This window comes from Mustelus asterias, chromosome 10, assembly GCF_964213995.1.
Source record: "Mustelus asterias chromosome 10, sMusAst1.hap1.1, whole genome shotgun sequence".
Classification (NCBI taxonomy): Eukaryota; Metazoa; Chordata; class Chondrichthyes; order Carcharhiniformes; family Triakidae; genus Mustelus; species Mustelus asterias.
Window position 1 is genome coordinate 91,503,649 of NC_135810.1, and position 15,253 is coordinate 91,518,901.

The 15,253-nt window shown below is 40.0% G+C and overlaps 1 protein-coding gene across 1 annotated transcript in view; it reads left to right on the forward strand.

Annotated features, from left to right (window-relative positions):
* pan3 (poly(A) specific ribonuclease subunit PAN3) overlaps positions 1-15,253 on the forward strand; it is a 157,396-nt gene that overhangs the window by 122,681 nt on the left and 19,462 nt on the right. The window contains exons 9-13 of the mRNA XM_078222194.1: positions 752-910; positions 2,474-2,590; positions 8,221-8,322; positions 12,275-12,440; positions 13,259-13,346. Of these exons, the coding sequence (XP_078078320.1) occupies positions 752-910; positions 2,474-2,590; positions 8,221-8,322; positions 12,275-12,440; positions 13,259-13,346 (632 nt within the window). The remainder of the gene's footprint in view (positions 1-751; positions 911-2,473; positions 2,591-8,220; positions 8,323-12,274; positions 12,441-13,258; positions 13,347-15,253) is intronic.

Here is a 15,253-nt window from a genome sequence, read left to right on the forward strand (position 1 = left end):
ACAATAAGCAGTCAGCTGATTTGCTTTATATAAAGTTATATGTTTTCCTATTTCTTCTGACTCCAAGGTTGGTTAATGTTTCACGTTTTTTGTTAAATTGCACTATCAAATGTATTTTCTCCTGAGATGTACAATACTACTTTCATTTATTGAGCTATGTAATCCTTTTTATTTGCTTTACCCCTTTTTTCTGACCATTTCAACCTCCCCTGTTTCTGAAAGTGTTGATTCTTTTGCGGAGGTGCTGCTTCATACATACTGGGTATTCCTTAGTCTGATCCTTTCCTTCTTAATCTTGATGTATACGTTTCTCCATCAGGAATCACTATTTAGCATTTGCAAGTGGGAACAATGGCAGCTTTTTTACCCTTTCTGGCCCAGGGTTTTGTTCCTTCTGCACCTAGTGATCGCAACCCATTTGTACTCTATTTATATTTGGCTGGGATTATCTAATTCAGTACAGTTCAAGAATCTAATCGGGGAACCTCCTGGTCTATAAGGCCCAGGTACTTATTGAGTTAACTAATCTGAGTCTTTCGAGGAGTTTAATTTTGTCTGTTTAAGGAGTAGCTGTTAATCAGTCTAGTTAGCAATAATGTAAAGCTTTTTGAAATGGATTTGCTAGGAATCTTGTATGTGATTCGTATATGTTAATCTACTTAATGGGAAAGGGGAGAAAGTCTGTGTTCCATTTTGTATGCCATGTCTTGTTTTCTGCTTATTATAATAAAGCATGGATTATCTGCTATAGGGTTTCCAACAGAGGTAGACAACTACCACAGTCTTTTTCCTTTGGAGCCTCCACCAGCTAATCGGCTACAAAAAACAAGTAATTTTGGTTTCATTACATCCTGTTATAAAGCGATCAGTAGCAAAGACGACCTCCCATACTGTCTTCGCAGGATACATGGTAAGGAAATTCAGACTTGCAGTCATCCTATATTAGCTGCTTGTCAGTGTTCTGTTAAGGTTGCTTTAAGTAATTATGTATTGTAGATTTTTTTTTCTTATGCTCAAGGCCAAAGATACAGGTAATGTGAAGTGGATCATTTTTAACTTTGGGAACCCAGTGTCATCACTTTGTACTCTGTAGTTAGGTAAATACAAATTTGAAACTTTAATACATTGCAATGATATCAGAAGCCCATTCTTTACTACAATAGTGCATTTTTTCATTGACCATAACTGTTCTAATAGTCTGAGCAACACAGCCATTCTGTGCACAAAGAAGTAAGTTCAAACTATACAAATTTCACATAGAACATAGAACAGTACAGCACAGAACAGGCCCTTCGGCCCACGATGTTGTGCCGACCTTCATCTGAAACCAAGATCAAGCTATCCCACTCCCTACCATCCTGGTGTGCTCCATGTGCCTATCCAATAACCGCTTAAATGTTCCTAAAGTGTCTGACTCCACTATCACTGCAGGCAGTCCATTCCACACCCCAACCACTCTCTGCGTGAAGAACCTACCTCTGATATCCTTCCTATATCTCCCACCATGAACCCTATAGTTATGCCCCCTCATAATAGCTCCATCCACCCGAGGAAATAGTCTTTGAACGTTCACTCGATCTATCCCCTTCATCATTTTATAAACCTCTATTAAGTCTCCCCTCAATCTCCTCCGCTCCAGAGAGAACAGCCCCAGCTCCCTCAACCTTTCCTCATAAGACCGACACTCCAAACCAGGCAGCATCCTGGTAAATCTCCTCTGCACTCTTTCCAGCGCTTCCACATCCTTCTTATAGTGAGGTGACCAGAACTGCACGCAATATTCCAAATGCGGTCTCACCAAGGTCCTGTACAGTTGCAGCATAACCCCACGGCTCTTAAACTCCAACCCCCTGTTAATAAAAGCTAACACACTATATGCCTTCTTCACAGCTCTATCCACTTGAGTGGCAACCTTTAGAGATCTGTGGATATGGACCCCAAGATCTCTCTGTTCCTCCACAGTCTTCAGAACCCTACCTTTGACCCTGTAATCCACATTTAAATTAGTCCTACCGAAATGAATCACCTCACATTTATCAGGGTTAAACTCCATTTGCCATTTTTCAGCCCAGCTTTGCATCCTATCTATGTCTCTTTGCAGCCTACAACACCCCTCCACCTCATCCACTACTCCACCAATCTTGGTGTCATCAGCAAATTTACTGATCCACCCTTCAGCCCCCTCCTCTAAGTCATTAATAAAAATCACAAAGAGCAGAGGACCAAGCACCGATCCCTGCGGCACTCCGCTAGCAACCTGCCTCCAGTCCGAAAATTTTCCATCCACCACCACCCTCTGTCTTCGATCAGACAGCCAGTTACCTATCCAATCGGCCAACTTTCCCTCTATCCCACACCTCCTTACTTTCATGTGAACCCATGAACACATGAACCCTTTCAATCAACTGTATACTGGACCAGATCCTAGAGATAAAATAATACAATTTTAACTGTACTTTGGGTACTTTTCCAGGTTTCCGTCTTGTAAATACTAAGTGTATGGTCTTAGTGGACATGTGGAAGAAGATACAACATTCAAATACAGTAACACTTAGAGAAGTATTCACCACCAAAGCATTTGGAGAACACTGTGAGTAGTGTTTTTTATTCCCTCTATAACAACCAGCGTAAGTAGCATAGTGTATATTTTCTAGCAGAAGGTTGAAAGTCTCAGCAGTATTTTGGGGCATTTTTCCAATTAGCCAATTTGATATTACTGGTTTTACAGATGTTATTCAGAGCTCAATTTTTGTGGTGTACATGTACAACATAACCCTTCTGCAGGTTATCTGCAGAATGAGTTTCCATTTTTATCCTTATTGAACTTTTTGTATAGATATGTCCTCATAAGCCAAAAGGACAAAGCAAATGCATTGCATGTACTTATTGATTAAAATATAGTGGCAATCCTTCATCTGAAAGATGGCCACCACCTACTCAGTTGCAAGAGTTGTATGATTTGGCAGATTCAAAGGGTGGAGGATTAAACAACAATTGTATTCTCGTGCAGCAGGGAGGAAAGAACTACAGGAGGTTATGAATGGTGGAGAAATGAGCTGGGAAAAGTTACTGAGCTTAACATTTTGAAAGAGCTGAACCAATGCCATAACATCACAAGGGGCATGGGGAAGAAGCAGGCTCCAAGAACTACCTCAACTGATATGGAGTTTGAACCCATGTTATTAAGCACACCCTTGAACCAACTGTTCATACTGGCCCCTTTATTTATCCTTTGGTAAATTAATCCAAGGCCAAGCGTTTATAAAAATTACTGTGTGGCTTTCATGATCTTTCCCTCTTGCATAATGATAAAAGCACAGTCATATAATGATAAAACTACGACCATATGCCAGACTACTAAAGAATTGCAAATGTTGCATCCTTGTTTAAAAAAAGGTTGTAAGGATAGCCCCAGCCATTACAGGCCAGCCAGTTTAACATCAGTGGTGAGCAAGCTTCTAGAAACAATCATTCGGGACAAAATTAGTAGTCAAATGGAAAAATGTGTATTGATTCGGAAGAGCCAGCATGGATTTCTAAAGGGGAAATCATGTTTATCTAACTTGCTGGGTTTTTTTGAGTAGGTAACAGAAAGGGTTGATGAGGGTAATGATGTTGAATGTGGTGTACATAGACTTTCAGAAGACATTAATTATGTTGCCACACAACAAAAAGTTGTATCTCATGGAATAAAAGGGACAGTAACAACATGGATACACAGTTGGCTGAATAATAGGAAGCCAAGAGTAGTGGTCAATAGATATTTTTCAAGCTGGACAAAGAGTTTTAGTGGTCTTCCCTAGGGGTCAGTATTGGGACCCTTGCTTTTCCTGATATACATTAATGATCAGTGTGCAGGGGACAATTTCAAAGTTTGCGGATGACACAAAATTTGCAACTATTGTAAACTGTGAAGACAACAGTGTAGAACTCCAAAAGGACATAGACAAGTTAGTGGCGTGGGCAGATAGTTGACAGATGAAGTTTAATGCGGCATCATAGAATCCCTATAGTGCAGAAGGAGGCCATTCGGCCCTTCGAGTCTGCACTGAGTCTGACTGAGCATCTCGCCCAAACCCTATCCCTGTAATCCCACATATTTACCCTACTAATTCTCCTGACACTAAGGGACAATTTACCATGGCCAATCCACCTAACCCACACATCTTTGGGATATGAGGATTGATTGGAGAGGTTGGGATTGTTTTCCTTGGAGAGAAGAAAACTGAAGAGATTTGATAGAGATGCTCAAAATCATGAGGGTGCTGACCATAGTAGATAGGGAGAAACTGTTCCTGCTCGTAAAAAGGATGAAGAATGAGAGGGCACAGATTTAAAGTGATTTGCAAAAAAGAGCAACTGTGATGTGAGAAAAACTTTTTCACATGAGTGGTTCAGGTCTGAATTGCGCTGCCTGGAAGTGTGGTGGAGATGGATTCAATTGAGGCATTCCGGAGGGAATTAGATGATTACTTGGATAGAAACAATATGCAGTGGTGCTGGGAAAAGGCAGGGGAATGGCACTAAGTCATGATATTCATTTGGAGAGTTGGTGAAGACATGATGGGCCAAATGGCTGCCTCCTGTGCCATAATTCTGTGATATAATATCGTGGGTAACAAATTTAATCAAGCTTTCTCCGTGATTTCTGTGTGTTTCTCTAGCAAGCATCCCATATTAATATTCTCACAATAGCATAATGAATTTTAGCTCCAGAGTATATTGTTCTTTCAACATAATAAGTATTTGGCTAAATGAGAACCTACATGGTCATGCATTTTAAAGGTTAGCTACTGTGAAAGCTAGCTTGACTTAGTGATTTGGCTTTTTTTTCTCATTGTAAGCTGCAGTTTCACATGTTGTATCTGTTGGACTACTCACCAAATAGCTTTTAAAAATGTTGGGTTTGAGGAATTATTATCATTGTGAAGATTATTTTTGGAGGTCGCTGTCATAATTTCATTGGCTTTTTTTTTTACATTTTTATAGCTCAAAAATGAAATATCTGTTTTACCTCCATTAGATCTTCAAGTCAATTCATAGTCATCAATGGCAACATCCAGCTTCTGTATCTACTAAAATAGTTCTGACTGTTTCCAGTAACCAGATCCCATGATCATTACATGGGGTACTGATGTTGGATAATTTTCAATGTTCAACACTGTATGAAAGGCTACTGTAGGGTATTTGATTCATCGGTAGAAAATCCTGAGTAGGGAAAGCTCTTTAATTCTGCATGCAAGCAAACATCACGTTCCAGTTTTTCCAAGAGACACACTATCAGCTTCGTGTCAAAAAATAATAACAAGCAATGCTAGAAATATTCACATCACGCAGTATCTGTGGAGAGAGTGTTCAGGTTTCAAGTCTGTTGGTTTCGTCAGACCGGATGGCAGGTTATACAGCCAAAACGTTAACTTTGCTTTTATCTCTATAGATGTTGTCTGATTTACTGGTATTTCCAGCATTTTCTGTCTATTTCAGATTTCCAGCATCTGCAGTTTTTTGCTTTTGTACTACTTCAGGAAATAATTTATTGCTGTTAATGGAACTTATTAATTGGGCCACTGGCGTCCTTATACAATTGTAATTGCAATAATACTTAGCCTCCATGCTGAACTGACTTAAGTTCAAAGCTGGAGTAAGCATTTACGTGATTGAAGTCAAATACACGGCACCTTCCAAATTTCAGGAAGATCCTTTACAGAGCAGGTAGAGAAGGCCTTTGGTTTCTAACAGGAAACATTGTGACTGTTTAATGAAAAGGGATACAGGACCTATTCATGCATAAACGCAAAACTATAATTGATTGGAAACTTCACCTAAGCTCAAGAGGAAATCAGTAGTCCTACAGGTGGCTGAAGGCAGTGGTCAACCTAAAACTCACGACCTAAAGAGCAAATGGGTAGAAAGAGCATGAGAGATCCAACAATTCTCAGACACCAACAACATGCACACTTTCTTTAGTGCTGTCAAAACGACACATGGACTCGAGGGCCCACCCCATTGAAAGTCCAGCATGGAGGGGAGCTCATCAAGGAGATGGCCAGTGCTCGATGGAGAGAAAAGTTTGAAGAACTTCTGTTATCCTTAATTCCATTCGTCAAAACCATGTCAGGCTCAGTCTCGACACTACCCTGATCTGGAGCGAAGTTGAAAAATAAATTTGACAGCTGCAAAATAAAAAATGCCCTGGAATCCTCGCTGAAATTCTGAAAGAAGACAGAGATACACGTCTGGCATGGTTCCACAGCCTCTTAGCATTCACTGGGAAGAAGCATGGATGCCAGGGTATCTCGGGGACACTGATTGTACCAATATTTGAGAAGGGAGATAAGTTTGTTTGCAGTAACTATAGAGGAGTCTCCCTGCTGTCTGCCACAAAGAAGATAATTGCAAGGATCCTCCTCAAATGCCTCCTTCCAGTAGCCAAGAAACTCCTCCTAGAATTGCAGTATGGTTTTCACCAATCAAGAGGCACCACAGACTTGATCATCTCTGTGTGACAAATTGAAGAATAGTGCATGGAATAGTGCACGTGCTGTACACTGTCTTTCGACCTTGCAAATGCCTTTGTCACAATCCTCAGCCAGCTCTAAGATGACCTGCAAGCCGTGATCTTCAACATAACCACCATAAACTTTGTCTCAGTGAAAACTTGGTTCAAACAATGGGGTAATTGTAACACATCTTCTCCGTTTCCCTTGTTGCAATACTGAACCTCACTTCTAGCAAATTACCCACTGGTGTGGAGATAATCTACAGAATAGATGGGAAACTGTTCAACCTTTCCTCCTACAATCCAAAACCACTGCAACCTCAGTCATAAACTTCAATACGCCAATGATATTTGTGTGTGTGCTTACTCAGAAACAGCTCCATTTCTTTGTGACTCTTTCTCAAGTCTATGAAAATTGGACCTTTACTAAACACTTGGAGAACTAAGGACCTCTGACAATCAACCCCCATAGCAAAACACTGCCTGTTGATTAAGATCTATCACAAGATCCTGAAAAACGTGGACCTTTTCTGTATCTTTGGAGCCTCTTGATGGAAGTGGATGCAGATGATGAAATTTGTCATGTCCTTCAGTGTGCCAGCTCATCCTGAGGAAAAGAGTATTTGAGGACCAGGATCAGCAAGCAGCAGGAAAGAACAAGACCAGGAGATATAAACAGCTATCTGCCACCACTTGTAACCAGAAAGAAAAATCAAGGTGTAAAATCACAGGAAAGCAGGTAGGTTATTGACTGGTGAGTATTTCCTATTTGTTTTATTTAAACTAGAGAATAACATGGTGTATCTTGCCTTTTTTAAAATGAGACTTTAAGGTTTATCAGTATTAGTAACGCTTATTAGTATTGACCAAGGTTTATTAGCAGTAGTAAGTTCTATTGATACTGGCAAGTTTATTAACTGAAAGAGTGATGGCAGGGTTGCTCCACCCTTGAGAGTGTACATCATGTGCTATGTGGGAACTCCAGGATGCTTCTGTGTCCTGGATAACTATTTGTGCTGGAAATGTTAGTTGCAGAAGTTGAGCTCCAGGTTTCAGAACTTAAGCAGCAGGCATCACTGTGATGCATCCATGGGATGAGAGCTTCATAGATCCCACATTTATAGATATGGCCACCCCACAGCTTAAGAATATGCCAGAGAGAGAGAATGGGTGACCACCAGACAATCAAGTAGAAACAGGCAGATAGTGCGGGAGCCCCTGAGTGCATCCCAGCTTGCGACCAGTATTCGGTTCTGAATACTGATGAGTGGTGTGGTGCATGTGGGGAGTGTAACCAGAGCTGTGTCCATGGCACCATGGCTGGCTCAGCTGTATAGAGAGGCACAAGTAAGACTGGAAGAGTATTTGTGATGGATGATTTGAAAGGGGCAGTCATATACAGGCTTTTAATCTTCAAAGATGATGGCCTAAATACTCCGTTTATTTTTTTGTGAGCTGGCATACTGGGACTGCTCTCCATCAGTAAGCAAAATAAATGTTCTTTCCAGGTTTCTACATTTACCATATTGTGTGTCAAATCAATGAAGCATGTAGGATCGCTTTTGTTTCTGAGGCTTCTTTTACCTCATTTCCTCGTGGTGTTTGCCAACAAACAAGGTCTCTATGAGCTAAAGGAATGCAACAGGATAGTTTTGCATGAGAGCTGTAATGAACTACAGGTTCAATTTTGATGTAGATTTTATTGATTGATTTGTCCACAGCACTTGTATTTGCTTATGACTTCCATGCTGGTGCAGAGACGATGATGAACAGGCATTTCAATGATCCCGGTGCTGACGCCTATTTCACAAAAAGAAAATGGGGTAAGCAGGAATACCTTTTATGTCAAAATATTTCTGTGTTAGCACCTATAATAACAGCTTCTATTTGTATATTGCCTATAACGTAATGCAATGTCCCAAGATGCCTCATAGGAGTATTGTAAAACAAAATATGACACTGAGTTGCATATAGACTTATTATGTCAAAAACTTGATCAAATAGTTAAATTTTAAGGAGTGTCTTAAAGAGAGAAATAGAGAGATAAAGGTGGAGGTATGTAGAGAGGATATTCCAGAACTTGGACATTGACAACTGAAGGCATGGCTAATAGTGGTCGAAAAATTAAAATTGGGGATACATGAGAGGCCAGGATTAAAGGAATGCAGATATCTTGGAGGGTTAATGGATGGAGGAGATTACAGAAATGGATAGGGGCGAGACTATAAAGGGACTTGAAAGCAAGCACTAGAATTTTAACATCAAGGCATTACATGACTGGAGGCCAGTATAGGTCTGCAAGCAAAGGGATAATAGGAGAATAGGACTGGTTGTGAGTGCAGATACAGGCAGTAGAGTTTTTGATGATCTCTAGAATGTGGAAGACAAGCCAGGAGTGCATTTGAATAGTTGAGTCTAGAGGTAACAAAAACATGGAGGAGGGCTTCAGCAGCAGATGAGCTGAGATGGGGATGAAGTCAGGCAATGTTACGGAGGTGGAAATAGGCAGTCTTAGCGATTCATTATATATGAGTTCGAAAGTTCATCTTGGGATCAAATGTGACACCAAGATTGTGAACTGAGTGACTTAAACACAAATTTGCCAGGGAAAGAGATGGGGTTGGGTATTAAGTGTCGACACCAGACATGTTTTCAGTGGGAGGCATGTAAAGTAAGTCAGGTGGCTAGCTCACCACGGAACTGACCATATTTGCTAGGTTAGTGAGCGCCTGAATTGGAAGATCGCCTACCATATGTAAATAAATATATAAAGATGACTTCAGCATTTGACCTGAATAACACACTGCCCTTGCCAAAATACGGCTGGTGTGGGCAGGTTGTTTTTTAAGGCCTAGATAGGAAAGGGTGGGAATGGGTGGCTTCTCATTCGGAGGTACCCTGCAATCATCAGGGGCACCCCTGTAAGATATCACCTCCCCCTTCCTTATGTGCCACATGCTGTCCAAAACTCAGACTCCCTCTCTCTGGGCTGTCTGGTTCCCCCAAGCTCTAAGCCTCCAAGAGTTGCCTCACTCGGACAGCCATGATCTTGTCTTTCCTGCAGCCTTGGTAGTACCCACGACTGAGCTCTGGCGCTGCTGGCCAATCTGATGGGCAACTACTCCTGAGTATGGGGCTTCCCCTCATTGTGGGGCTGAGGTCCCAGGCTCAACAATTTAGCCCTTCCCAGTGTGGTATGGCTGTGGGATGGGCTTGTTCTGGTCGTGTCAGCTTCTGGCTGACTGACCTTCAGGAGACTGTCAAGCAATCTGTTCCCCCCATCGCTATAAAATGCAAACCATGGAGTCAGTAACTGGGGAATGGAGTTTGGAACTGTGACTGAAAACAATTGCCTCAGGCTTCCCACTATTTAATTGGAGGAAATTTCTGCTCAGCCAGTACTGGATGTCCAATAAGCAGTTTGATAATTTAGCAACAGTGGAGGAGTTAAGAGAAATAATGGTGAGGGAGAGCTGGGTATCATCAGCACACATGTGAAGACTAATGCTATACCTTTGAGTGATGTTGACAAGTGGCAGCTTGTAGCTGAGAAATAGGAGGGGACTAGAGAGAGATCCTTGGCAGACACCAGGGGAAATGTTGCAGGAGCAAGAAGAGAAGCCATTGTAAGTGAATACTTGGCTCAGTTAGATAGAGAAGAATGGAAGCTGGATGACAGTAGAAAAGTGTTGGAGAGGGATGGTGTAGTAGACTGTGTCAGAAGCTACTTACAGGTCCAAAAGGATGGGAACATAACCTTTGTCACATTAATATAGAATGTAACTTGTGATTTAGATAAGATCATTTCAGTGGCTACAACCTGTTTGGAAGGATTCACATGTGGAGTTCTGGGAGAAATGGAAAGAGATTTGGGAGGTGACAACGTATTCAAGGACTTTGGAGAGGAAAGATGGTTAGAAATAGAGTATCCATTTGCAAGGATAGTGTGGTCAAGCATTTGTTATTTTGAGCAGAGGGGCAATAATGACAGATTTAAAGAAGAGAGAGACATTTGAAAAGCGAACTGTTTTGGATATCGGCTAACATGGGGTCAGAAGGAAAAGTTGGGGATCAGCATTTTATTGAGAATGGGATAGAAGGAACAGGACATGTGTCTCGTGACCAAGATAAGCTCAGAAGGAAGATAGGAGAGAAACTAAAGGAAGATGCGAGTTCAGGGACAGAGTAGTGTTGAAGGACATTTGACCAGGTAGGTTAGTGGAAAGGAGGGATGCGGTAGAGGTACTTGATCGGGTTGTCTAAATCTTAGGTGGTAAAATAATTATCTTTCAATAATTTCCTGGAAATAAATAAATAAGCAACCGACCTGGAAAAACATTGAAAAGTTTGCTATGTGATGGTAAGTTACATTGTTTTATCAGGCTCACTCTTGCAGCATTTTATCCTAGCTTGTGGCTAAGCTTTCTGGGTTTAGGTAAGTGAAGTATGTTCACAGGCAATGGGAGGGAATAAATGTGTATTCCATAGCAGCCAAAGAAAATCTCGTTGTGGATTTCTCAGGATTTTAATTTGGAAGCTCTCAAGTTTGGTAATTGGTTTCCACATTGACTTGACTCTTCAAGAAAAATGTTTTGCATATTTAGAAACTCTGATTTATGGAAATTTTTGCAGTTGTATCAGCTTTGTGTGCATTTTTAAATGAGCTGAGAATTGTTGCAAGAAGGATGGTACAGATGTGTGGAATCTATTGTACCCAAAGTGTCATGAGTCCAGGGAAATTACTTTACCAAGAAACTTCTAACCATTGTGCAAACTCCTGTGGTAATGTCACTGCTCACCATTGCAAAAAGAAATGTGAGTAAGCCACAAGGAAATAGAAACAAAACTACAAACAGGGAATTAAATCTGCAAGGTAAATTTAGTTCCATGATACCCGTTACTTTGTTTTACCAGAAGATGTAGTTGACAGTTGAGAATTCCGTCTTGTGGTTAAGTGGTTTAGTCACATGTTCCTCGGGTCCAGACACTGTGGGCAGTAAAAGTGTCTTATCTTATGAAGCCATCTGGTGTCCTCGTCCATGAATTTTATTTGTCAGGGATGTGGTAGCAAATTTTCTCCTAGTTTAACAAATGACCAATATGTTGCTTCAGTTTCAAGCTGATTCTCATTTAGAGCACCTGCATAAAGCTAACATTGTAGCTGTCTTAACCACCACCTGAAAAGGAAATGCAAAAAACACATAAGTATAGATTTCCATTTTGAATAGTGATGCTCTTTATTCTACTTCAATGTTTTGCCACTTCACTATTAACAATGTGCTACTTTTGCTCAGTTTTTCATAGTTCATTCTTTTAAGTTTCTGTTTGTAGTTGGAGCTGCTATAATGATTTCTGTTTCAAGATGGATATATGGAGCAGAATTCCATTTATTGTAGGATTTGGTACTTTATTGGCCTGCTAGCTTAATCCAAAGGTTCAGTTTAATTTTCATGGGATGTGGGCATCACTGGCAAGGCCAGTAGTTGTTTCCCATACCTAATTACCCTTGCTGCAGTCCACCTGCTGCAGGTACATTCATAGTGCTGTTTGAGAAAATCTCTTAAGTGGCTATCCATTCAAAAGTTCAGGATCCTTTACAGCCTGTGCTGTAATTTTCTTTGTTCTTCTTTGTTCTTTAAGGACTTGCTATCCCTCAGTTCACTGCATAAAAATCCTGACCTCCAGCTTCTCACATGAAAGACGTTTTCCTGACTTTTCATGTTATCTCTACTATTTAATAGTTAAAATACTAATGGATACTCTTGTTTGTTCTAGGCCAGCATGATGGACCTCTGCCTCGCCAACACGCAGGATTACTGCCAGAATCACTAATTTGGGCCTATATCGTCCAACTGAGCTCAGCATTGCGGACCATTCATACTGCAGGACTGGCCTGTCGTGCCATGGATCCAACCAAGATTCTTATAACTGGTAAAACCAGGTAAAACTCTGAAATGATACTTGATAGACAATTGTTTGTTTAGAATTTTCATACTTTTTCAAATGTTCAGATTTGCTTAAATATTTGCTACATTGGCAGTAAATTTCTATTAATTTATTGACCTGTAAATTATTCTTTTTGTACTCTGCTTACATTTATGAAGTAACACAAAAATGAATCCAGTAGTAATACAATATAGAATTCTTTCTGTAACATCTTGTTAGTTTAAAACAGATTTATGGTTTGACTTTATTAAATAAAACTCAAAGGGGTTGCATAAAATGTAAATTTTATTCGCCAATTAGTTTTGACAATTTCAGGACAATATTGTTTTTAAAAAAGTCACCTTCATAGAAAATACCAAGAAACTTGGGGGCCTTCACTCATTTGAACATTGTAAGCTACCCTTAGACATCAGCATTTAACCCCAATCTATCTTATCCTCTGTAAAACTTTCTTTATTTCATTCAGCGATTTTTATCTTTGAGTTGCACAAATTTTGGGTTTATTCTTTCTATTTTCTTCAGACTTTTGTATATTTTAATCTTGAACTATATTCCAAATTCTAGCTCTCAACTTGCCAATTACTTAAATGACTGTGATTCATTCCACAGCATATTCGCTTTAAATCAACAAAACCTTGGTCTAGTATGTCGTATTTTGGTATTCTTTCAAATTAGTACTTTACAGATTACTTTCAACAAGACAAAAGTTGAGTGGGTTAACCTTCAAGTTCAGGTTTCAATACAAGTCTCAAGCCATGAAAAATTGTATTTTTCATGAAATTGTTTCTGCTTTCACATTTTTGTTTTTTCAAGGTTACGTGTCAATTGTGTTGGAATTTTTGATGTCTTAACATTTGACAGTAGTCAAAATAATCCATTGGGAATGATGCCTCAGTATCAGGTGAGTACAGTTTTTAAAATGGACTCGAACGTTATTCAAAATCGGTAGCCAGACCCAAACCATCCCCATCTCCCATTTGCAACATGGCCAGACACTCCTCCAACCAAACCCCCTCCCCCAATCTTCAGCACTTCAATGGGAACTTTAAATTTATCGGGGTTACAGCAGCTAGTGCCATAAAAAAGGGGCATGTTTTTCTTCAATCCAACAGAGCTGGACTTTGATGCTGGGCCTCAAGGACTACTGCACTGCCTGGATCTCGCCTGGCCTGAGTAGGAAGGTCAGGCAAGACAGGCACAGAAGGAAGTTAGCATAAGTAATTTTTCTCAGAGTGGCAGTCCTATGATTGATCTGCAAAGAAGTTACGGTCTCTAAGCTCAAGCCCATCCATGTAGCTGCTTCCTTTCTCTCGCAATCTTGACCTTGTCTACCATCACCCAATCATTTTAGCCATTAAAACATTTCACTTAACTGTACCTCACCCAGTTCCCCCTCCTTCTTCAAATGATGACATTTTCCTCTTGTTTCAAAATTCCTGCCCAAGTAACTCTGAATCATCTAGCTACCATTCCTGGCTTTCATGTTAGCTCGCAAGTATTGTACCGCAGCACTTCAAATCTGCAGCAGTTCCCTGTTGCTCAGTCTGTCTGTTTTCTGTAATTTTTTTCACATTTGTAACCTCTTTTTCTCCATTAAGTTCTTTGAATTTTTAATTGCTTCCCAACTTTGTGCATCTCTCCAAAGTTCATTGCATGATCCAGTTTCTGTCTATCACACAACACTGAAAATGATCAAACTGAGACGTTCCCTGTGGCTTTGTTTATTGGGTTGCACCTGCACTTTACCTTTTTGTTCTCAATTTTTCTAAAGAATTTAATACATTTTCACCCTGCCCTCCATTGCTGCTCTTTTATTGCTTACTTCCATTCTTTCTCGTATGTAACCAACTTCCACCACCTCTAGGGTATTTAAATCACTTTGACATGATTCCTAAATGTTGTGTTATTTGCAGACACAATTATTCCATCTGGTCTCCATAAGTTCCAAATGCGGCTGTTACTACTCATCCATAGTTCCTGCCTTCGCCTTTGTGAGCTTTATTAGTTAGCAGGAAGGATTGTATCTACTGTTGGAGATCTTAGAATATCTGGGCTTTAAAAGATAAAAAGCAACAGAGCTATATAGTAATTTGATTAATTTTTTGATCTTTTTAAAACAAAGTAAGAGCCAGAGTTTGGAAAACAACTGTCCTATGTCATATGTTATTACAAGTGCAAACTCTTAATTTGCCCAGACACCTGCAAAAGCATTGGTGTACAAGAATTTGTTTGCATTTTATGCAACTGATGAAGCATATTCAAGGCGTGCTGAATGTTGGCTCATTTGGGTCACAAACCAGGAGCTGACAGAAGCTCAAGTTCTGCTCTTTTCAATCCTTTTCTGAAATGTCAGTCTAGAATGCTCTATCAGTGAAACATACTTTTAAAACAAACTTACTGGAATCAGCAAAAATGAAAGAGAAGCCTACATATAATAAACTAACAAATTGAAATTTAATATATTTTGGTTGTTTGAAATTTCATTAACAGGAAGAATAATGACCAATAGTAGCAAGCTGAATTTTGGCACTGCATGGGCAAGTCCTTTTAATCAACAGTGGAAAAAATGCATTTAATTGCAGTCTGTAATCAGCATATACCCCACTCTCACATTGCCATCAAGCCAGGGATTAACTTTTGTCAGTTAGAAATGTAGAAGAGCATTGAGCAGCAGCACCAGTAAAACCTAAAGATGAGGTGTCATACTAATAAGTTACAATAATGCATGCTAAACAGCAAAAGCAAAATGCTTGAGACATATTAAAGCAACCCCAAATCCAGTAAATCAAAACTTTGCAGATCTGCCAA